This window comes from Haliotis rufescens, unplaced genomic scaffold (assembly GCF_023055435.1).
Source record: "Haliotis rufescens isolate VD_foot unplaced genomic scaffold, xgHalRufe1.0.p SCAF_49, whole genome shotgun sequence".
Classification (NCBI taxonomy): Eukaryota; Metazoa; Mollusca; class Gastropoda; order Lepetellida; family Haliotidae; genus Haliotis; species Haliotis rufescens.
Window position 1 is genome coordinate 483,250 of NW_025964212.1, and position 24,713 is coordinate 507,962.

A 24,713-nucleotide genomic window follows, 5' to 3' on the forward strand; every position below is an offset into this window, starting at 1 on the left:
AAAAACAACGTCATAGCCCACTTACTAGTAGGGGGATCCCGATCAGCTGTAGCCAGGGGTTTCAATGTAGTGCCCAGTACCATCAAAAGGCTATGGGATCAGTTTCAACAGCATGGGTCAACACGTGATCGCCGAAGGTCGGGACAACCAAGAGTAACCACCCTCGCCCAAGGTCGCTACATCCGATTGCGCCACCTACGTGAAAGGACGACCACAGCCACCTCAACCGCATCCCAAATACCAGGACTGCGCAGAATCTCCGTCCAGACCGTACGGAACCGTTTGAGAACAGCAGGTCTACGACTAAGACGTCTTTTTCAATGCATCATTTTGAGTCGACAACATCGTCAACAACGAATGCATTGGTGTCAACACAGGTTATGGTCTCAACTGCAATAGAGACATGTCTGGTTCAGCGACGAATCAAGATTTCGCCTCCATAGTGGGGATGGAAGAGCACCTACCGACGTCGGGGAGAACGTTACGCCGGAAACTGAGTGCAGGAAGTGGACAGGTTTGGTGGGGGTAGCGTTGTGATGTTGGTGGCTATCTCTCATCATGGTAAGACATGTTTGGTCCATATCCGGGGCAATCTTACGGCTCATTAATACATCAACAAAATTCTCCCACCACGCGTCCTCCAAATTGCAGCCAACCATAATGGTGTATTCCAGCAGGACAACGCTCGACCGCATACGACACGGATCACAACAGCCTGTCTACACAACAACGTTGATGTTCTCCCCTGGCCTCCAAATCTCCGGATTTGAACCCGATAGAACACCTGTGGGATAAATTGGATTAGACGGCTACGCCGACGTCAACCACAACCAAAGACGTTGCAGCAGTTGGCTTTTGCCGAGTGGGCTACCATTCCCCAGGAAGTGATTCGTATGCTTGACTCTTCCATAGACAGGAGATGTCAGGCCGCTATCGATTCCAACGGGTGACATACGCGTTATTGATAGTAAATGACCTTCGACTTGGACTTTTCCTATGTACCGATTACTGAGGTGACAACAACCACCAAGTGTTCTCTCCACAACATTTTGGCTCAATACCTTGTACGGTTGTTCGTATAAATGTATTTTCCTACCTCTCACAAATCTGGCTTTGCGTTTCTTTTTTTAAAGAGTATATTAAGACCACACATACAAGTATTAAGACATCACATACAAATATATTGAGACAACGCATAGAAATATAAGGACAACCCTTACACATAACAAGACGATGCATGAAAATATATAGACAACATATACAAATGTTAAAGACAGCACATAGAAATATTAAGACAACTCATACACATATCAAGACATGCTAACAGGTTCAGGGTTAAGGCATTACTATGAAAAAAAACTTTATCTGTAAATAACCCAAGAAATACAACAGAGAATACACGAATTCCGTCTTTGTGAAACATAAAAATATAATTTAGTGTAATGATGAAAGCATCAATTCGTGCATTATTTTATTATATATAGTTATCTGATCCGAATGAGCCATGCGACGGCTCTAGTCTAAGGTAGGTAACTCTTTCTGTACACGTTATCCTAATCGCATTGTAGTTCACAGTGCATGACGTGATTAATGTTTCATAAGATAGGACAGTCACTACAGACTGATCCGTTAATAAGGGATCAAACATTAAGGTCTTAGGTCATTCAGTTGTTCTCGGATGAGATCGACAACTCCGACACCTCTGACTTTGTATAACAGTATATTATACATATTTACATTGTTCAGTATACTGTACACTGTATACTGTCCCGATTGTCATAATCAACCACGTGGTTGGAGTAGAATACATTTGTTTTGTAATAAGGTATGTTATCTTGTGCGAAAAGCCGGTGTCACCTGACGTTGTGACCTGTGAAAAAATTGCCAACATTAACAACAACTAACATATATGATTCAGATGAAATGAGGTTTATCATCTCGTTCGAGATTATTTCACTTATTTTGCGACGTGCACCCACATGTGTGTATGTTGCTACTTACAATTGTACAAATCCTTACAGCGAACCACTTCGAGTCCGAACCATCATCCTTCCGTTCTCCACAGGGTATCTATTATATTCCGACTGATAAATATATAGCTGTGTTTCGATTTTTAAAGAACTTTTCAATCATATCTGAGCATGTCAGCTTAATGTAGAAAAAAGGTGACGCAGGTCGAGGATGTTTACCGCTTCAGGGACCCCAACAAGTATGGTTATAATGACTACAGATAATCGGATTCGAAACCACGGCCAATAAAACCTGTCCCGGCCTAAGGGGTCGACTATTTGATATTCATTGGTTGGATGGGGTGATCATGTGAATAAGTCATAATTGGTAAAAGAATTTTTTTCCCAAACCCAAATTGTTTGACTTCTCTCCTTCAGTTTAGGGGATCTGATATTCTGTATGGGAAAAGGAAAGTTGTAATCGCTTAAAACAAATGTGTTTTGAAAGAAACAATTTCTTTGACGCCTCCCTTCGGGTCTCCAACATAAATCTGTCCAGAAAGGTCATGATATCAAACCAAAATATAAACGCTATACAAGTTTTTATCATTTGTATCTACAAACTGAAATCACAAAAACACAAGATTTGTTTTCAATGTACAGCTAACCATAGGTTGTCTGTAGCTATTGAATTTGGACTTTTGCGAGCCTTATACATAGTATAAACGTATTGACCATTTTATCACATGTCATTTGTAAATTCTATCGTCAAAACAGCATTATGTCCTCTCACAAACGTACTCTAACATTAAGCTTTCCCTGGAATGTCGTAACCTAAACTTGTTTTGTAGACACTGATTTTTGGTATCGTTGGCTATTATTTATTAAATTTTACAGATCAACCCGATGACACGGAGTCGGCATCCCGTCAATAACATGAACTACAGTGACTGAAAACATGCCATTTAGTCAAGTCAAGTCAAATTTATTTGCTTTCAAGGCCACGTGACCGATAGTGCATATTCAAGAAATACACATATTTGACATGTGTGAGGCGTTAATGTGATAATTTTAAAACAGGGGATATACAGCTTTCACATATCGCCTCAAGAATGAGTATAGAATAGTATAGAATAAGTGTGATATTTCAGACATATTTTCCTTCATATTAGACCTGAATGGCACACATTGATATGAACTAATAACGTACTATTTATATATATATATATATATATATATATATATATATATATATATATATATATATATATAATAAAATAATGAAATCATAAAGTTTATATATATATATATATATATATATATACCTGCTTCAAGAAATCACGTGAACGAAGCCACGTCACGTGAACGAAGCCACGTCACGTGACACACAAAAGGAAAGCAGCCAGGAAGTGAGACGAGGGCAGACAGTCGAGTCACAGCGGTGTAGTCATTGTGGTAAGTCAGGCATTCAGATTACATTTTCAAACAGTAACTTGTTGTGATCTTAGCTGAGATTTCTTATGATTATGGAAAGGGTTTTGTCGTGTTTTACCTATGTTAGTATGTGTACATGCAAAGACAGAGGTTTTAATTTGATACAGAAAGTAGACTTGTATCAACATATCCCAACGTATCCAAAGAGTATGACATCTGTATATTTCTGTATAATGTCATCTGATATCGCATCGCTGAAAGTGGCTACCCACTCATGGTGCCTTTCCACAAAGTGTTATTGTAATCAACACAGACAGACTGGGTCAGTCGATCAAGGCTACGTGACGATATACAAGTAATCACAAGGGTTATGTCCCTTTAAACAACCCGCGATATCCACTTGAATGGAATGCAGCTGCATGGCCTGGGCCGTAGGGAGGGGAGAGAATGGGGATGTTAGTGCGTTTGTGCTTCCCTGCCTGCGTATGTGCGTGCGTACGTGTGTGTGCGTGCGTGCGTGCGTGCGTGCGTGCGTGCGTGCGTGCGTGCGTGCGTGCGTGCGTGCGTGTGTGTGTGACTTAATAGAAAGGTCGACTTCGTCAGTTTCATGTTCCGATTATGTTTTAATGTGCATGCATGTACGCACACGTTTGGCGCGTAACATTCAATGCTTTTTTAGCTACTGCCGCCATTTAACAGTTATCGATGATGGTGGGATGGATATCCAATATTACCATCATGAAACTGTTTGTGATAATATTTCATATACATATAAAGTTATACGGAAGTGACACGATTAACGGATTTCAGTGAAAGGTGGACCTAGCAAAAATGTTTTCATACAGCCCTGAGACTGCTGAATGTTTTGTTAGAAGTAGACAATAACAAGGTGAACCAAATCTTGCAAAACAGACACGTGTTATTTTATTATTATTCATCACATTAACCTGAGTACTGTTTCCTGAACAGAGATCCGTGACATCCCAATGAGTAAGTGAGGCAGTGAGTGAGTGAGGCAGTGAGTGAGTTGGTGGAAGGGTGGGTGAGTGAGTCAGTGAGTGAGTGAGTGAGTCAGTCAGTCAGTCAGTCAGTCAGTCAGTCAGTCAGTCAGTCAGTCAGTGAGCAACATTGACGTATATGCAAAACTTCACAAGGTGCCGGCTATTTTGAAATTGAAACTACGTCCTTTGGTCTTGTGGTGTACAAGCCGTTTCAACTTCTAAAATCCCGTACACTTCACTAGTGACACATGTTACTCATATTAGTATAGAACTTGATACAGGGGTTTAAATGTTTCTACACCAGAACCTTATGCAAATTGAAATAAAACCATTATGGAAACGACTTTCTTCATCCAGTTGGGTTTAAACAAATTCACATGTATTTTCTATGTTCACACTTTATGGTTCAGCTCATTGCTTAAAAGCAATATGTATGTACCTATCCTGGCATCACTTCACCAAATACGTGTTTTTCATTTATAATTAAATTTCCAGTCTCTCCACTCAATGATGTGTGCATGTACATTGTGTGTCAGATGAATGTATGGAACTAAAGTTACAAGAGCTATCCCCCTTTACCCACAGCTGCACTGAAGCAGGTACCCCAGTTTGACATGTGGCGAGGTGTTTTCTGTTGAACATAATATTAACTCTAACTGCACCTGTCGTATTAGATGTTATGTCATTGGAAGTCGGGGTTGATACATTCATTTACATGTTGTATTAAGGCAAGTAGGTGTTGGGTTACATCCTCTCGGTATCTAAACTTTCCCGGGAATGGAGTTCCAACTTAAACTTGACTTGTAGACACTGATTTTCGGTATCATAGAACATTATGAAGATAATAGAAGGTTCAGCCTGCCTTAAATAACAAAACTAACTAAAACACATATCATAAAAGACACTTAAGGTAATTTTGACATTTATATATATCCTAACAGATCAATCTTCACAGCATTTACACAAGTGGATTTTGTTGTGATTTTGGATGATGTTTCCGTTGATTATGGAAAGGGTTTTGTTGTGTTTTACCTATGTTAGTATGTGTACATGCAACGGCAAATGTTTCACTTTGATACAGAAAGTAGACTTGTATCAACATATCCCAACGTATCCAAAGAGGATGACATCTGTATATTTCTGCATAATGTCATCTGAAATCGCATCGCTGAAAGCGGCTACCCACTCGCGGTGCTTTTCCACAAAGTGTTATTGTTGCCAACTTTGAGGTATGCAGACAGACTGCGACAGTCGACCAAGGCTACAGGGGGATATACAAGTTTTCGCCAGGAGTATGTCCTTTTAAACAAACAGCGACATCCACTTACGTCGGCTGCAGTTGCATGGCCTGTGCCGTGGCTGTAGTGGGGTGGGGTGAGTGTGTGTGGGGATGTTGATGAAGATGTGTTTTGTTTTGTTTTGTTTTGTTTTGTGTGTGTGTGTGTGGGGGGGGGGGGGGAAGAGAAAAGGGGGGGAGGGGGGTTGGGGGGGTGGTTGGGTGCGCGCGCGTGCGTGTGCGTGGGTGTGTGGTTGTGTGGGCGTATTGTGTGTTGATGTGTGTTTGTGTATTGGTATAGCTGTGTGTGTGTGTGTGTGTGTGTCTGTCTGTCTGTCTGTGTGTGGATGTGTGTGGGAGGTTGGGGTGGTGGACAGTGTATGTGTGTGTGTATGGCTGGGTGGGGTGGGGTCGGATGTGTGTGTGTGTGTGTGGCTGGGTGTTTGGGGGGGAGTGTTCGGGGTGGCGGGAGATGTTTTTTGTGATTTAATAGAAAGAAGACATCGTCAGTTTCATGTTCCGATTATGTTTTACTTCATATATTTATATACAGGTACGTACACGATTAGTAAGTCAGTGAGTGAGTATATGTGAGCTGTCTTATGACACAGTCGCAAACATATAAACTTTACAATTGCAAAGTGCCGGTTATTTTCAAATAGAAGGTAAATTAATACATAAACTGCGTCCTTTGGTCTCGTGGTGTACAAGTGAGTGAGTGAGTGAGTTGGTTTTACGCCGCTTTTAGCAATATTCCAGCAATATCACGGCGGGGGACACCAGAAATGGCGTGGTGTACAAGCCGTTTCAGCTTGAAAAATCCCGTACACCTCACTAGCGACACATGTTACTCATATTAATATAAGAACTTGACACAGGGGCTTAAATGTTTTTACACCAGAACCTTATGCAAATTGAAATAAAACCATAATGGAAACGACTTTATTGTTCTAGTTCGGTTTAAATTCAATCACATATTTTCCAGCAACACACATTATAGTTAAGATCATTGTTTTTAAAAGCAATATTTATGTACCTATCCTGGCATCACTTCACCACATACGTGTTTTTCATTTATAATTAATTTCCAGTCTCTCCACTCAATGATGTGTGCATGTACATTGTGTGTCAGATGAATGTATGGAACTAAAGTTACAAGAGTTATCCCCCTTTACCCACAGCTGCACTGAAGCAGGTACCACAGTTTGACGTGTGGCGAGGTGTTTTCTGTTGAAGATAATATTAACTCTAACTGCACCTGTCGTATAAGGATGTTACGTCATTGGATGTCAGGGTTGATACATTCATTGACAAGTTTTATTAAGGCAATTCAGTGTTGTTTGTTTCAGACGATATCCTTTGTAGCTACATGTGCATCAATATTTTTTCAGCCATATGTTTTACTTCAGATGGCGACCGCTAAGAAACTAACAGACAACCACCTCACCTGTGTCATCTGTACAGAGGTGTTCACAGACCCTGCCACACTTGAATGTAATCACACATTCTGTAAGTCCTGTCTGCTAAAATACACCAACACCCAGCCTGATGCAATACAAGCAAAGTGCATCCCATGTCCCTCATGTAGACAACCGACGAAGGTGACCAACCCTGACAGTCCAGTAGAAGAGTGGGTCGGTCAGCTGAAACCAAGCCACGTTATCCAGGGGCTGATGGACGACTTTGGACCCGGGGCAGAAGGTAACTAATTGATAGTTTAAGTTCACTTAGTACAACCAAACATTTATAGAGGGATGTATTAGGTTTAATCTAATTGTGAAATGGAATTGTATTTGGTAGTAATATATGTAGAAATAATGAATTGATAAACTCCATGAATGTGTAATCAGATGTGATTTTTTTCTTCAAAACAGCAGTATTGGTTTTTTTATCATCTAATTGCTCTCCTGTAAATTCAAAACATTATCCCAGATATATTTTGGACATTTTGATTGATTTTGTTTTCAGATACATTTGTCATAAATTTCAACCATGGAGCCTGTGTCAACAGATCCTATCATATGCTTATAATATACAAATTGTGAAAATATTGTCAAGATATTTCACTATAATGATGTATGTATACCTTTATCCAGAAAGACAGGTTGATATTTGTCATTACAGCTGCCCATCTGAATATCTGCAGTGTTTGCAAACAACAAGGGAAGACAACTCCTGCCTTATCGTGGTGTTCCGTCTGTGACGATGCCTTCTGTGATGGATGTCTGAAGATGCACAACATGATGCCAATGCTACGTGACCATGAAATTGTGAATGCGTCTGATGCTACCAAGAGAAAAGCTAAGCATCGCTTCATGTGTAAAACCCACAAAGACAAACAGATAGAGTTGTTCTGTAAAGATTGTAGGATGGCCATTTGTCATTCATGCTGCAGTATAAAACACAGGAAATGTGACAATGTCGATACTTTAGATAGTCTGACCCCTTTTGTGAGAGAACACCTGTCAAATCAAAACCAAGAACTGAAAATCAAAATGACAACTTCAGAAAATAAAATTATCTTTAAGAAATCTCAAATTAAAGAAATAAATTCCAATGCGCAAAATATCAAAGATGATATCAGAAAATCACGACAGGCAGTGGTAGACATGATTTTAAGGAAGGAGAAACAATTCCTTGATAAAGTCGACCGATCTTCCGACGAACAATTACATGCAATTCAAGCAGAAATAAAATCCCAGGAGATTGAGCTGCAGATGTACCAGCAGCAGTATGAGTTCACAGCCAATGCTGTGACGTCCAACTGTGAGAGGGACATGTATGCCGTCTATGAGTCGGTGTGTGAGGCGTATACAGACATCAGAGACACGGACAACAGACCAGCGCCAGGAAGGGTTGTATTCAGAAACGACATGGACAACAGAACAGCGCAAGGAAGGGTTGTATTCACACACGACATGGACAAGCTGAGTAAAGCAGTGGATGAGCTACAGCTGGGGGAGGTTGCTGTTGTCCGTGGTGTGAGTGACCGCCAGTCTACCCCTGTTCTACATCACACTATTGACTGTAAGGCGGACGGGGATAAGGAGGATCCCTTATTGTGTGACGTCACAGTGTTATCTGTTGACGGTATAAATGTGACAGTATTTGCCGATTACAATAACAACAGCCTCAAAACATGTTACACATCAAAACCAAACACGCATGTTAATCAGCTACTGCTTTCTAATAGACCGTTGCGAATAGCAAAGTTAAGTGAGAGTCAGGTAGCTGTCAGTGTTCCACGGAGTAAGCAAATAGTTACAGTGAATGTCACCCCAGAGCCTGTATTGCTGTCAACTATCAAAACAAGCAAGACGTACTACGCCCTGGCCTATCTGAGTCCTTCACAGCTGGTGGCAGGTACATATGGAGAGTCTCACTCTGTGGACATACTGGACATGACAGGGAAGATACTGAAGTCTGTCAACACAGAGGTCATAAGGAATCCAGACTTTATCCATGTCACCAGTAATAACAACTTGATAGTCAGTGAAGGGGGAGTCAAGTCCCTTGTATCTGTGACCAGTGAAGGAGAAGCTGTTTTCACCTACACTCCCACAGGAGACAGAGCCTTGACAGGGCCTCAGGGTATCACAACAACCAGCAGTGGAGATATCCTGCTTGTAGACTGGGCCTCCCACAAGGTGATTCAGCTGACAGAGTCGGGGCGGTTTGTCAGAGATGTCCTCACACAACAGGATGGTCTGTCATGTCCTCGTGGTATCTGTACATGTCTTGATGGGGACGGGTTTCTGTATGTTACGTGTGACACATATGTAAAAGTATTCACATTTGTACAATCTGTACATAATCAAATAACATAAAACAATTCCTGAATCAGTCCAAAACCTGGTCTTGCTCGTTGCTGATTTCAAAGGTAATTCACAAAGTTAACTCAATGATCAGCTGATCCCAAGAAGCCCAATCTCACAGCATTACACCTGAGATCACGTGACATGAGTCAGCTGACCTAGAACAGTGATATTATTTCTTGTTTTACATACCGTATGGTGTCAGTGAATTCCTTAACCTGTTGAATTGTTAATCATGATTGAATTCTGTTTGTAGTTTTATGTATACAGATACATTTTTTAAGTTGGTGCTCGTACGTCTTCATTGACATTCTCGCAGAAACGTCCAGCAGTTCATAACATAGACTTTCTGTCGGCAAGAGTGGTGTCAACTTATTACGTACGATCATTGTTATTTAAAGTTTGTGATAATGCTACGGCCGTGTTAGTGATGGAAGCTCTGTAAAATATGAAAATACAAACCAACGAAAAGAAGCTCTCGCTGTCAAAATATATCCAAGCGTTTCAGAGCCGTTATCGCTCGAGCTGTTTTGAAGGAAAACGGGGCTTTAAAACCCAGAAATTAAAGGGGATGCGATGCCATGGTTTAATCACTTACTCTCATCATTTGTTAGATATCGCCCAGATACATGTATATATGGAAGAAACTATAGAAATAATTGTAAGGAAATAAGTAGCGATTCCATTGATTAGTATATATCACTGAAGATCATTATACAATGAATTACTGCAATTTAAAGGTCCAAAGTTGAAAACTGTAAAACCTCTTTGATAAATTTTAAATTATCATACTTGGTCTGTCAGCTAAATACACGGTTTGGTGTAAGGTCGCCATCCTACGTAACGTTTAAAGGTTTTCTTCCAACATGAAGCCGACACATGGTGATATAACTAATATATTCATAGCAGCTTTAACATCCAACCCTATATAATTACTTAACATAGTGTCAAATTTCAGAAATACAGCGTCGTTTAGTAAACAGATGTCAGAATTCCTGATGGTATTGAGCCTTGTCTTATTAACAGGTACAATTTCAAACACTAAAGCATTAAACACATGTCCTCACAATCTGTTGTTTCTCCTTCATTTAGCGCTCGGCACCGTTGTCTAGTGGTAGAGCGACCGTCTTGAGAGCGGAAGGTCCGTGGTTCGATCCCCGGTCGCGTCATATCTCTAGTCCGAAGAAGTAGAAGCAGAAACACACACACACACACACACACACACACACACACACACACACACACACACACACACACACACACACACACACACACACACACACACACACACACACACACACACACACACACACACACACACACACACGTGCAACCATTTCGCTATATAAATGCAATTATCTTGTACGCGATGTTAAACCCCATTTCACCTCACCTGACACTGTTAATACTGTACTTTGTAATATGTCAATGGGGAATTATGAAGAATAGTGCTACGCCACTGAAGCTCATTATGATAATTAATCAACAGTTTAAAATGCTTACAACAGCCACGTGAACTTAACAACACTTGTCAGCATTGATATTCAAATATATCCTGCTAATATTGAGAAAGAAGGATCAAATTTGAACACTTTTTTTATCTGCAACACAGCCTTTTATCAAATAAAAACCTATTATGGCAGGCATCGACACAGAGTATCAGAATATTCCAGTCTGCCAAATCTGAGACAAATGATCATGGACCACAATGTTACAGCATATACAGGTATGGGACCAGTCCCATCTTCGCCATTCCTCTTATGTGACACCCTGATACTATTTGATAGTGATTCATAAACACATGCTTATGATATAGTCGGAATCGTACACTCGACTTTGTAGAAATTTCTATTGGATGTGGAAAGACTTTTGTCGCTTTTTTGTGTAATGGTAATCTTACATTCGACTTAATATGGAAACCAAAGTTTAGACATATTTTACGCTAAATAACACAATTCCAGCTTTAATGTGTTCTTCAACGTGGTGGTTGTGCGTGGCGCTAAAATTATTTTGCATTATTATGTACAGATTATTAAATATAAATGCATAAGAGAGGGTTTGGGTGATCCCGGCACACTCATGCTGGTTGGGCTCATCATCGTCTCAGAGCCCTTGCCCCCTCTTCACGCCGCCCAGAAAGCAAATGGGACTTCTCCCAGGAAGCGTTGCCTGGTCGAACCCACCCAGAACGTTTCGTAGAATGTGAAGCCTCCCCTACACTGCAGCCTTATGCATTACCCAGATCGTCAGAAGGGCTGTATTGCTGGCAGAAAACCCCGGTACTCTCACAATGTCAGTAATCAGATTGGGAGGTATCAAACCTAAGGCACCGAGAAAATAGGGAGTCGAACAACACTTGGTATATATGTTCGTAAGCTATAATCAGTCATTGCTTGTAACAGCTGGGCAATTGACCCAACAACGGTTTCACATCGCGTACCTACTACCAGTAAAATGTTTATTCAAAAAGTAATGGGAATTATACACATTAGATGTGTTTTAGATAAATACCTAATAGAGAAACTGAGAATGTGTTCCAAAAATTGTGTTGTGTTAATGGTATGTTTTCGAATAGATTCGTGCAATGTTTGCTTACACTTTGATCCCTGTACGTACCTGCTTCAAGAAATCACGTGAACGAAGCCACGTCATCTGACACACAGAAGGCCAACAACCAGGAAGTGAAACGAGGGCAGACAGTCGGGTCACAACGGTGTAGTTATTGTGGTAAGTCAGGCATTTAGATTACATTTTCTAACAGTAACTTGTTGTGATCTTAGCTGAGATTTCTTATGATTATGGCAAGGGTTTTGTCGTGTTTTATGTGTACATGCAAGGACGGAGATTACACTTTGATACAGAAAGTAGACTTATTATATTATTGTTGATAAAGGCTCTCGGCGCCTTTCTACAAAGCATAAGTGTCATTAAATAACATGGAGCTACAAAGACAGACTTCAAGATCGCGTTGTTACTGATCATGCGGAAACTGCTCGACAGACCACGGGGACACACCAGCGACACATTAGTGCGGACACCGTGCGTTGGCGATTGGCGAGCAGGCACCTCCACTGTCACAGGCCACACCGAGGACCCATTCTGACACCACGTCACCGCCGATACCGTCTTCAGTGGACAACACAGCACCAGCTTTGGCGCCACCAGCAGTGGAGAAGAGTCCTTCTCAGACGAGAGCCGTTACTGTATCTAAACAGCAGATGGCAGAGGGAGAGTCTGGCGACGCAGTGGGGAACCTTATTTGGGTGCTTGTGTTTTTGAGAGAGAGTCTTGGGGTGGTCCGAGCATCATGGTGTGGGGTGGAATTGGTCTAGCACAGAGGGTCGGCCCTGTGGTATTCCAGAACATTGGTCCAGAGAGAGGCAATTGTGTTACTGCAGCTCGGCACATTGATCAAATCTTGAGACCACATGCCATAACTCATTTGGCACGTCGCCGCAACTACGAGTTTCAGCATGATAACGCCCGTGCCCAAACTGCGAGAGCAATAAGAGACTTCCACCAGCAGACTGGCATCAGAACCATGCATTGGCCTGCCCTCAGTCCCGATTTAAATCCCACTGAGCACCCGTGGGACGAGATTCAAAGATGGCTGAATGATGTCCGACCAAGGCCGACAACTGCAGCTGAACTGCTCCAGGCGTTCCTCAGAGTGTGGGCGCAAGTGCCTATGGCCTTCATCAACCGCCGTATCCATTCCATGTATCAACGTTGAACGGCAGTCATTAACGAGATACTGACTTGTGATGCCATTTTCTCAGAGACTAGTGTTGTGTTTCACTTTGGCACTTTAATATCAACCTTGATGATCAGTATTGCCAAGTTTCATCTTTTTAATATTTCTCAAAGTATGTTTACAGTGTTTGGACAATTAAGGTTCTCATATATATATATCCATGCTGACGTTTCTTTGCGGTTCAGTATATATCATAACAACACATACAAATATACTCTTAAAAAAAGAAACGAAAAACGGATATTTTTGGCAATAATAGCAAAATTAGCGGACCAAGAGGTGCAAAATGAAGAGGTTTAATGTGTTATTGTGTCAGTGACAACTGTCCCGGATCAAATGATCACAACAAGGACATGCAAACCATTTGTCGGGAAACACGTAGGATTCGGAAAAAACGCAACCAGTGGATAAACAAAAGGGCCATGGAGCTGCACGTACTGCACGGCATATGTGTCAATCGAACAGTGACAGTTCAACAACATGGAAAGATTAACAGAAGTGCAAAAAAACCCGTCATGGGCCACTTGCAGGTAGGGGGGTCCCGATCAGCTGTAGCCAGGGTTTTCAATGTAGCGCCCAGCACCATCACAAGGCTATGGGATTGGTTTCAACAGCATGGGTCAACTCGTGATCGGCGAAGATCGGGACAACCAAGAGTAACCACCCTCGCCCAAGGTCGCTACATCCGATTGCGCCACCTACGTGAAAGGACGACCAAAGCCACCTCAACCGCATCCCAAATACCAGAACTGCGCAGAATCTCCATCCAGACCGTACGAAACCGTTTGAGAACAGCAGGTCTACGAGCAAGACTTCTTTTTCGATGCGTCATTTTCAGTCGACAACATTGTCAACAACGATTGCATTGGTGTCAACACAGGTTATGGTCTCAACTGCGATGGAGACATATCTGGTTCAGCGACGGATCAAGATTTCGCCCCCATAGTGGGGATGGAAGAGCACGCGTCTACCGACATCGGGGAGAACGTTACGCCGGGAACTGAGTGCAGGAAGTGGACAGGTTTGGTGGGGGTTGCGTTGTGATGTGGGCGGCTATATATCTCTCATCATGGTAGGACAGGTTTGGTCCATATCCAGAGCAATCTTACGGCACAACAATACATCAACAAAATTCTCCCACCACGCGTCCTCCCAATTGCAGCCAACGGCAATGGTGTATTCCAGCAGGACAACGCTCGAACGCATACAGCACGGATCACAAGAGCCTGTCTACACAAGAACAACGTTGATGTTCTTCCCTGGCCTCCAGATCCCCGGATTTGAACCCGATAGAACACCTGTATGATGAATTGGATTAGACGGCAATGCCGACGTCAACCACAACCCAAGACGTTGCAGCAGTTGGCTTTTGCGTTGCAGGCCGAGTGGGCTACCATTCCCCAGGAAGTGATTCGTATGCTTGACTCTTCCATAGACAGGAGTTGTCAGGCCGCTATCGATTCCAACGGGGGAAATACGCGTTATTGATAGTAACTGACCTTCGACTTGGACTTTTCCTATGTACCGATAACTGAGATGACAACAATCACCAAGTGTTCTCTCCACAACACTTTGGCTCAATACCTTGTACGGTTGTTCGTATAAATGTATTTTCCTACCTCTCACAAATTTGGCTTTGCGTTTCTTTTTTTAAGAGTATATTAAGACCACACATACAAGTATTAAGACATCACATACAAATATATTGAGACAACGCGTAGAAATATGAGGACAACCCTTACACGTATCAAGACGATGCATAAAAATATTAAGACAACATATACGAATGTTAAAGACAGCACATAGAAATATTAAAACAACTCATACACATATCAAGACATGCTAACAGGTTGAGGGTAAAGGCATTACTATGAAAAAAACGTTATCTGTAAATAACCCAAGAAATACAACAGAGAATACACGAATTCCGTCTTTGTGAAACATAAAAATATAATTTACTGTAATGATGAAAGCATCAATACATGCATTATTTTATTATATATAGTTATCTGATCCGAATGAGCCATGCGACGGCTCTAGTCTAAGGTAGGTAACTCTTTCTGTACACGTTATCCTAATCCGCGAACGCATTGTAGTTCACAGTGCATGACGTGATTAATGTTTCATAAGATAGTGAGTGAGTGAGTTGGGTTTAACGCCGCTTTTAACAGTATTCCAGTCATATCGCGGCGTGTCAGCTTAATGTGGGAGGAAAGCCCGAAGTGATGCAGGTCTCAGACGTTTACCATTTCGGTGAAACCCACGAGCATGGGTATGGTGCTGACAAACCTAGAAACATAATCGGGGCGAACCGGGATTCGAACCCACAATCATAGGTTTCTGGCGTGCCAAAGGGACGCAACTCTGCACAGCGAATTGCGGCGCCTTAGACGACTGGGCCACCCGCGCCCCCTTCATAAGATAGAACAGTCATTACAGACTGATCCGTTAATAGGGATCAACCATTTAGGTCTTAGGTTATTCAGTTGTTCTCGGATGAGATCGACACCTCCAACACCTCTGACTTTGTATAAAAGTATATTATACATATTTTACATTGTTCAGTATATTGTACACTGTGAACTGTTCCGATTGTCATAATCAACCACGTGGTGGGAGTAGAATACGTTTGTTTTGTAATTAGGTATGTTATCTTGTGCGAAAAACCGGTGTCACCTGACGTTGTGACCTGTGAAAAAATTGCCAACACTAACAGATATGATTCAGATATGAAATGAGGTTTATCATCTCGTTCGAGATTATTTCACATATTTTGCGACGTGCACCCACATTTGTGTATGTGGCTCCTTACAATTGTACAAATCCTTACAGTGAACCACTTCGAGTCCGAACCATCATCCTTACGTTCTCCACAGGGTATCTATTATATTCCGACTGATAAAGATATAGCTGTGTTTAGATTTTTAAAGAACTTATCAGTCCTTTCGGAGCATGTCAGGTTAATGTAGGAAAAAAGTGACGCAGGTCGAAGATGTTTACCGCTTCAGGGACCCCAACAAGAACGGTTATAATGATCATATCCATATATATATAAACAAATGATTATATCAGGTGAATAAGTATTAAACATACGAGTCCAGATAATCGTGTTAGTAAAATCTTGTCGGCATCCTGTCAATAACTTTATCTACAGTGACTGTAAACGCATGTCAAGTAAAGTCAAATTTATTTGCTTTCAAGGCCATGTCATTGCTCGGTAACGGCTGGGTAATTTGCCCATTAACGGTTTCAGATCGCGTACCTTCTATCAGTCCAATATTGATTCAAATAGCAATGGGAATTATACACATTAGTTTAATTTCAGATAAATACCTAATAGACAGATTGAGAATGTGTCCCATAAAAATGTGTCATGTTGATTGCATGTTTTCGAATAGATTCGGGTCGTGTTTGCTTATACTTTGATCCCTGTACATACGTGCTTCAAGAAATCACGTAAACGAAGCCACGTCACGTGACACACAGAAGGAAAGCAGCCAGGAAGTGGGACGAGGGCAGACAGTCGAGTCACAGCGGTGTAGTCATTGTGGTAAGTCAGGCATACAGATTACATTTTGTAACAGTAATTTGTTGTGATGTTAGCTGAGATTTCTTAGGACTATGGCAAGAGTTTTGTCGTGTTTTACCTTTGTCATTATGTGTACATGCAAGGACGGCGGTTACACTTTGATACAGAAAGTAGATGGGTCAGTCGATCAAGAGAGAGAGAGAGAGAGAGAGAGAGAGAGAGAGAGAGAGAGAGAGAGAGAGAGAGAATACTGTTTATTATAGTGTCCCATGTTATATACACTTCATGCTAAAACACGTACAAGAACAATAAAATATAACATCCGAGGTATGGCCTACGAGACACTTAGACATAAAAGCAAATTATAACGTCATGATCTAGATAATGTAAAATACGACATATACTAACACAATGTTTAAAATTAAGGTTGGGTTATGAACACGCACGCTCGCACGCACACGCACACGTACACGCACACACACACGCCAAATTACTTATAAAGTCACGCACGCAATCATATACAAACACGTAGATACCCACACACCCACCCCACACCATACCACGCACACACACACGCACAAGTACACGCACACACAAACACACGCACGCACACACACACACACCATATGTACATTATACCATACACACGCACACACACACCATACGTACATTATACCTCCCCCCCCCCCCCCCCCCCACACACACACACACACGCAAGCACTCACGCACCCCCACCCCACCCCACCCACACACCCCCTGGTGTTTCTATGGATATAATTTGATAAGACATTTTCTTACAGTAACTTGTTGGGATGTTAGCTGAGATTTCTTAGGACTATGGAAAGGGTTTTGTCGTGTTTTACCTATGTTATATGTGAACATGCAAGGACAGAGATTACACTTTGATACAGAAAGTAGATGGGTCAGTCGATCAAGGCTACGTGACGATATACAAGTAATCACAAGGGTTATGTCCCTTTAAACAACCCGCGATATCCACTTGAATGGGATGCAGCTGCATGGCCTTGGCCGTGGGGAGGGGAGAAGATTGGGATGTTAGTGCGTTTGTGCTTGCCTGTCTGCGTATGTGCGTGTGTGCGTGTGTGGCTGCGTGCGTGCGTGCGTGCGTGTGTGTGTGTGTGTGTGATTATGTTTTAATGTGCATGCATGTACGCACACGTTTTGCGCGTAACATTCAATGCTTTTTTAGCTACTGCCGCCATTTAACAGTTAGCGATGATGGTGGGATGGATATGCAATATTACCATCATGAAACTGTATGTGATAATATTTCATATAAACTAGTGTCCAAAAGAAACGATACCACCTGTTTGCAACGACATAAAAGAAAAACTAAACAATGCAGAAGTTTACGATTGGTGTTATGCTTTTGAGAAATCCTTTCACAACATCTGTACAAAATTTCCATTTCAATAAAATCTGTACAACCAATATGACAAGCCTTTAAAGATGGGTGGGGTCGAAAAATGAACATTTCGTTAGAGCAATGATCACAGAAACAACGGGAAATGTCACACCACACGTCTCAAAGTCAAGTCAGTAGCGGGTATGTCCACCGTGAGCATCAATACATGCCAGAACACGCCTACGGACTGATGACGTCAAACGTCTGATGACGTTGGGAGTGATGCGTTGCCATTCCTCGAGGAGACATCGTTCCAAGTCCTGGACGTTGACTGGAGGCCCATGGCGACGTCGGATTTGCCGATCGAGGTGGTCCCATAAGTGCACGATGGGATTCATGTCCGGTGAACATGCGGGCCATGGCAAAATCTGTACGTCGGCGTTGGCAAGGAAGTTCTGTGTCAATCTTGCTGTGTGTGGCCTTGCATTGTCATGTTGGAAAAGGAGTCCACGAGGCTGTTGCTGAATAAAGGGCACCACAACAGGCCGTAGGACGTCATCAAGATAACGCTGTGCATTCAGGTTTCCACGAATTACGACAAGCATCGTTTTGACGTCACCACATATGCCACCCCAAACCATTAACCCTCCACCTCCAAACGGCCGGACCTGTTGGATACAGTTTGGCGCCAAACGTTCACCAAATCGTCGGTATACAAGCTGCCGTCCATCGTTTCTGAAGATGAGGAATCTGCTCTTGCCAACGTCGAACTCGCCTGGCCCAGATCAGTCTGTTGTTCCTGTGTCGAGGCGTCAGGAGCGGTCCGCGGTAGGGATGACGTGGCCGGATACCATACTGCCGTAGTCTCCTGTAGACGGTCTGTCGACTGATCCTGTGTCCTAGTGCTGTAGCCGCCGTGGACGTCGCTGTTACGGTGTGGTTCCTCAGGTGTAATACCCGGATGTAACGATCTTCACGGGGCGTGGTTACTCGTGGTCTTCCACTCCTGGGCCTGTCTGACGTCTGACCTGTCTGACGTAACCGCTGCATCAACCTGGTGATAGTGATGCGTGCGCAGCCCAACCTTCCGGCGACGTCGACGTGTGACGCTCCTTGTTGGACCATTCCAAAGGCTCTCTCTCTCTCGATGGCTGTCAAACGTGGCATATCTTGTGTTCTTTTTGTTGCTGTGATATCAACGTGTCTGATCAGCCGTTTTATACAGTTTTTTCTGCACGTGCAAAACATGCTAGAGAGGGAAATGTCACTTTCACGAAATTTACGTTTTTTCCCGGTATTTTTTATCGACTATGCTGTGTTTGGGATGTGCAATACGAATTGGCATGTTTTCATACTTGACAATTCACTTAGTAAAAAACAATTTTGAAAATAAGTTGGTATCGTCTCTTTTGGACACTAGTTTACATATAAAATTATACGGAAGTAACACGATTAACGGATTTCAGTGAAAAGTGGACATAGCATAAATGTTTTCATACAGCCCTGAGACTGCTGAATGTTTTGTTACAATGTAGACAATAACAAGGTGAACTAAATCCTGCAAACAGACACGTGTTATTTTATATATTTATCACATTAGCCTGAGTACTGTTTCCTGAACAGAGATCGGTGACATCCCAATGAGCGAGTGAGTGAGTGAGGCAGTGAGTGAGTGGGTGGAAGGGTGGGTGAGTGAGTGAGTGAGTCAGTGAGTCACTCAGTCAGTCAGTGAGTCACTCAGTCAGTCAGTCAGTCAGTCAGTCAGTGAGCAACATTGACGTATATGCAAAACTTCACAAGGTGCCGACTATTTTGAAAATGAAACTACGTCCTTTGGTCTCGTGGTGTACAATCCGTTTCAGCTTCTAAAATCCCGTACACATCACTAGTGACATATGTTACTCATATTAGTATAAGAACTTGACACAGGGGCTTAAATGTTTCTACACAAGAACCTTATGCAAATTGAAATAAAACCATGATGGAAACGACTTTGTTCTTCTAGTTCGGTTTAAACTCATTCACATGTATTTTTCATGTTCACACTTTATGGTTCAGCTCATTGCTTAAAAGCAATATTTATGTACCTTTCCTGGCATCACTTCACCACATACGTGTTTTTCATTTATAATTAATTTCCAGTCTCTCCACTCAATGATGTGTGCATGTACATTGTGTGTCAGATGAGGGGCGGTCGGGTAGCCTAGTGGTTAAAGCGTTCGCTCGTCACGCCGAAGATCCGGGTTCGATTCCCGACATGGGCACAATGTGTGAAGCCCATTTCTGGTGTCCCCCGCCGTGATATTGCTGGAATATTGCTAAAAGCGGCGTAAAACCATACTCACTCACTCACTCACTGTGTCAGATGAATGTATGGAACTAAAGTTACAAGAGTTATCCCCCTTTACCCACAGCTGCACTGAAGCAGTAGCCCAGTTTGAAGTGTGGCGAGGTGTTTTCTGTTGAAGATAATATTAACTCTAACTGCGCATGTCGTATAAGGATGTTACGTCATTGGATGTCAGAGTTGATACATTCATTGACAAGTTTTATTAAGGCAAGTCAGTGTTGTTTGTTTCAGACGATATTCTTTGTAGCTACATGTGCATCAATATTTTTTCAGCAATATGTTTTACTTCAGATGGCGACCGCTAAGAAACTAACAGACAACCACCTCACCTGTGTCATCTGTACAGAGGTGTTCACAGACCCTGTCACACTTGAATGTAATCACACATTCTGTAAGACCTGTCTGCTAAAATACACCAACACCCAGCCACACGCAATACAAGCCAAATGCATCCCATGTCCCTCCTGTAGACAGCTGACGAAGGTGACCAACCCTGTCAGTCCAGTTGAGGAGTGGGTCGGTCAGCTAAAACCAAGCCACGTTATCCAAGGGCTGATGGACGACTTTGGACCCAGGGCAGAAGGTAACTATTTGATAGTTTAAGTTCACTTAGTACAACCAATCATTTATAGAAGGATGTATTAGGTTTAATCTAATTGTGAAACTGAATTGTATTTGGTAGTAATATATGTAGAAATAATGAATTGATAAACTCCATGAATGTGTAATCAGATGTGATTTTTTTGTTGAAAACAGCAGTATTGTTTTTTTTATCATCTTATTGCTCAAAACATTATCCCAGATATATTTTGGACATTTTGATTGATTTTGTTTTCAGATACATTTGTCATAAATTTCAACCATGGAGCTTCTGTCAACAGATCCTATCATATACTTATAATATAAATATTGTGAAAACTTTGTCAACATATTTCAGTTTAATGATGTATGTGTACCTTTATCCAGAAACACAGGTTGATATTTGTCATTACAGCTGCCAATGTGAATATCTGCATTGTTTGCAAACAACAAGGGAAGACAACTCCTGCCACGTCGTGGTGTTCCGTCTGTGATGATTTCTTCTGTGATGGATGTCTGAAGATGCACAACATGATACCAACGTCACGTGACCATGAAGTTGTGGATGTGTCTGGTGCTACCAAGAGAAAATCTAAGCAGCGCTTCATGTGTAATATCCACAAAGACAAACAGATAGAGTTGTTCTGTAAAGATTGTAGGATGGCCATTTGTCATACATGCTGCAGTATAAAACACAGGAAATGTGACGATGTCGATACTTTAGATAGTATGACCCCTTTTGTCAGAGAACACCTGTCAAATCAAAACCAAAAACTGAAAATCAATATGACAACTTCAGAAAATAACATTATCTTCAGGAAATCTCAAATCAAAGAAATAAATTCCAATGCGCAAAATATCAAAGATGGTATCAGAAAAACACGACAGGCAGTGGTAGACATGATTTTAAGGAAGGAGAAACAACTCCTTGATAAAGTCGACCGATCTTCTGGCGAACAATTACATACAATTCAAGCAGAAATAAAATCCCAGGAGATTGAGCTGCAGATGTACCAACAGCAGTATGAGTTCACAGCCAATGCTGTGACGTCCAACTGTGAGATGGACATGTATGCCGTCTATGAGTCGGTGCGTGAGACGTCTACAGACATCAGAGACACGGACAACAGACCAGTGCCAGGAAGGGTTGTATTCACACACGACATGGACAACAGATCAGCGTCAGGAAGAGTTGTATTCACACACGACATGGACAAGCTGAGTAAAGCAGTGGAAGAGCTACAGCTGGGGGAGGTTGCTGTTGTCCGTGGTGTGAGTGACCGCCAGTCTACCCCTGTTCTACATCACACTATTGACTTTAAGGCGGACGGGGATGAGACGCATCCGTGTTTGTGTGACGTCACAGTGTTAACTGTTGACGGTATAAATGTGACAGTAGTTGCAGATAACACTAACAAGAGCCTCAAAACATATTACACATCAAAACCAAACACGCATGTTAATCAGCTACTGCTTTCTGATTGGCCGTCGCATATAGCAAAGTTAAGTGAGAGTCAGGTAGCTCTCAGTCTTCCACGGAGTAAGCAAATAGTTACAGTGAATGTCACCCCAGAGCCTGTATTGCTGTCAACTATCAAAACAAGCAAGATGTACTTTGCCCTGGCCTGTCTGAGTCCTTCACAGCTGGTGGCAGGTACATATGGACAGTCTCACTCTGTGGACATACTGGACATGACAGGGAAGATACTGAAGTCTGTCAACACGGGCGTCATAAGGAATCCAGACAATATCCATGTCACCAGTCATAACGACTTGATAGTCAGTGAACGAGGAGTCAGCTACCTTGTATCTGTGACCAGTGAAGGAGAAGCTGTTTTCACCTACACTCCCACAGGAGACAGAGCTTTGACAGGGCCTTGGGGTATCACCACAACCAGCACAGGAGATGTCCTGCTTGTAGACGGATACTCCCACAAGGTGATTCAGCTGACAGAGTCGGGGCAGTTTGTCAGAGATGTCCTCACACAACAGGATGATCTGGAATATCCTCGTGGTATCTGTCTTGATGGGGACGGGTTTCTGTATGTTACGTGTGACCCATATGTGAAAGTATTCACATTTGTAAAATCCGTACATAATCAAATAACATAAAACAATTCCTGAATCAGTCCAAGTCCTGGTCTTGCTCGTTGCTGATTTCAAAGGCAATTCACAAAGTTAACTCAATGATCAGCTGATCCCAAGAAGCCCAATCTCACAGCATTACACCTGATGTGATCACGTGACATGAGTCAGCTGACCTAGAACAGTGATATTATTTCCTGTTTGATATATCGTATGTTGTCAGTGAATTCCTTAACCTGTTGAACTGTTAATCATGATTGGATTCTGTTTGTAGTTTTATGTATACAGATACATTTGTTAAGTTGGTGCTCGCACGTCTTCATTGACCTTCTCGCAGAAACGTCCAGCAGTTCATAACATAGACTTACTATCGGCAGGAGTGGTGTTAACTTGTGTTGGACACATATACTTAACACCAGACGGACTTTATTACCAGGTTCTGTCTACAACAGCAACTTGTGCATCCTTCCTCGTGAGTTTGACATAAATTTGTTTTAGCGTTATTATCGTTACAGATAAGATAATACTGAGTGGACGCTTTGAGAATTGTTTAAGTGATATTACGTATGATCATTGTTATTAAACGTTTGTGATGTTACGGCCGCGTTAGTGATAGAAGCTCCCGTAAGATATCAAAATACAAACCAACGAAAAGAAGCTCTCGCTGTCAAAATATATCCAAGCGTTTCAGAGCCGTTATCGCTCGAGTTGTGTTGAAGGAAAACGGGGCTTTAAAACCCAGAAATTAAAGGGGATGCGATGCCATAGTTTAATCATTTACTCTCATCATTTGTTAGATATTGCCTATATACTTGTATATATGGAAGAAACTATAGAAAGAATTGTAAGGAAACAAGTAGCGAATCAATTGATAAGTGTATATCACTGAATATCTTTATACAATGAATTACTGCAATTTAAAAGTCCAAAGTTGAAAACTGTAAGGACCTCTTTGATAAATTTTAAATTATCATACATGCTCTGTCAGCTAAATACACGGTTTGGTTAAAAGTCGCCATCCTACGTAACGTTTAAAGGTTTTCTTCCAACATTAAGCCGACATATAGTGATATAACTGATATATTCATAGCAGCTTTAACATCAAACCCTATATAATTACTCAACATAGTGTCAAATTTCAGAAATACAGCGTCGTTTGGTAAACAGGTGTCAGAATTCCTGATGGAATTGAGCCTTGTCTTATTAACAGGTACAACTTCAAATACTAAAGCATTAAACACATATCCTCACAATCTCTTGTTTCTCCTTCATTTAGCGCCCACCACCGTTGTCTTGAGAGCGGAAGGTCCGTGCTTCGATCCCCGACACACACGCACGCACGCACGCACGCACGCACGCACGCACGCACACACACACACACACACACAGAAAGCAAATGAGACTTCTCCCAGGAAGCGTTGCCTGGTCGAACCCACCGAGAATGTGAAGCCTCCCCAACACGGCAGCCTTGTGCATTACCCAGATCGTCAGAAGGGCTGTATTGCTGGCAGCAATCCCCTGGTACTCTCACAATGTCAGTCAACAGATTGGGAGGTATCAAACCTAAGGCACCGA

At 42.1% G+C, this 24,713-nt stretch overlaps 2 protein-coding genes across 2 annotated transcripts; both read left to right on the forward strand.

Moving 5' to 3' along the window:
• The first annotated feature begins 3,283 nt into the window (after window positions 1–3,283).
• LOC124139012 lies at window positions 3,284–10,544 on the forward strand. Its single transcript, XM_046505970.2, has 3 exons — window positions 3,284–3,404; window positions 7,070–7,361; window positions 7,785–10,544. Exons 2-3 carry the CDS (start codon window positions 7,070–7,072, stop codon window positions 9,485–9,487), a joined length of 1,995 nt encoding a protein of 664 aa, XP_046361926.2. The 5' UTR covers window positions 3,284–3,404; the 3' UTR covers window positions 9,488–10,544.
• Window positions 10,545–12,192: 1,648 nt separating this feature from the next.
• LOC124139015 (tripartite motif-containing protein 2-like) lies at window positions 12,193–24,391 on the forward strand. The gene is made up of 3 exons (XM_048383477.1): window positions 12,193–12,202; window positions 20,766–21,057; window positions 21,469–24,391. The coding sequence occupies exons 2-3, from the start codon at window positions 20,766–20,768 to the stop codon at window positions 23,163–23,165; spliced, it is 1,989 nt and encodes a 662-aa protein (XP_048239434.1). The 5' UTR covers window positions 12,193–12,202; the 3' UTR covers window positions 23,166–24,391.
• The last annotated feature ends 322 nt before the right edge of the window (window positions 24,392–24,713 follow it).

What these genes read in the sequence shown, in the direction of transcription:
- LOC124139015 (XM_048383477.1), top strand. Translation starts at nt 20,766, where the DNA reads ATGGCGACCGCTAAGAAACTAACAGACAACCACCTCACCTGTGTCATC. An exon ending in CTTTGGACCCAGGGCAGAAG is followed by an intron (nt 21,058 to 21,468) that starts GTAACTATTTGA and finishes TTGTCATTACAG; the next exon opens with CTGCCAATGTGAATATCTGC.
- LOC124139012 (XM_046505970.2), top strand. Translation starts at nt 7,070, where the DNA reads ATGGCGACCGCTAAGAAACTAACAGACAACCACCTCACCTGTGTCATC. An exon ending in CTTTGGACCCGGGGCAGAAG is followed by an intron (nt 7,362 to 7,784) that starts GTAACTAATTGA and finishes TTGTCATTACAG; the next exon opens with CTGCCCATCTGAATATCTGC.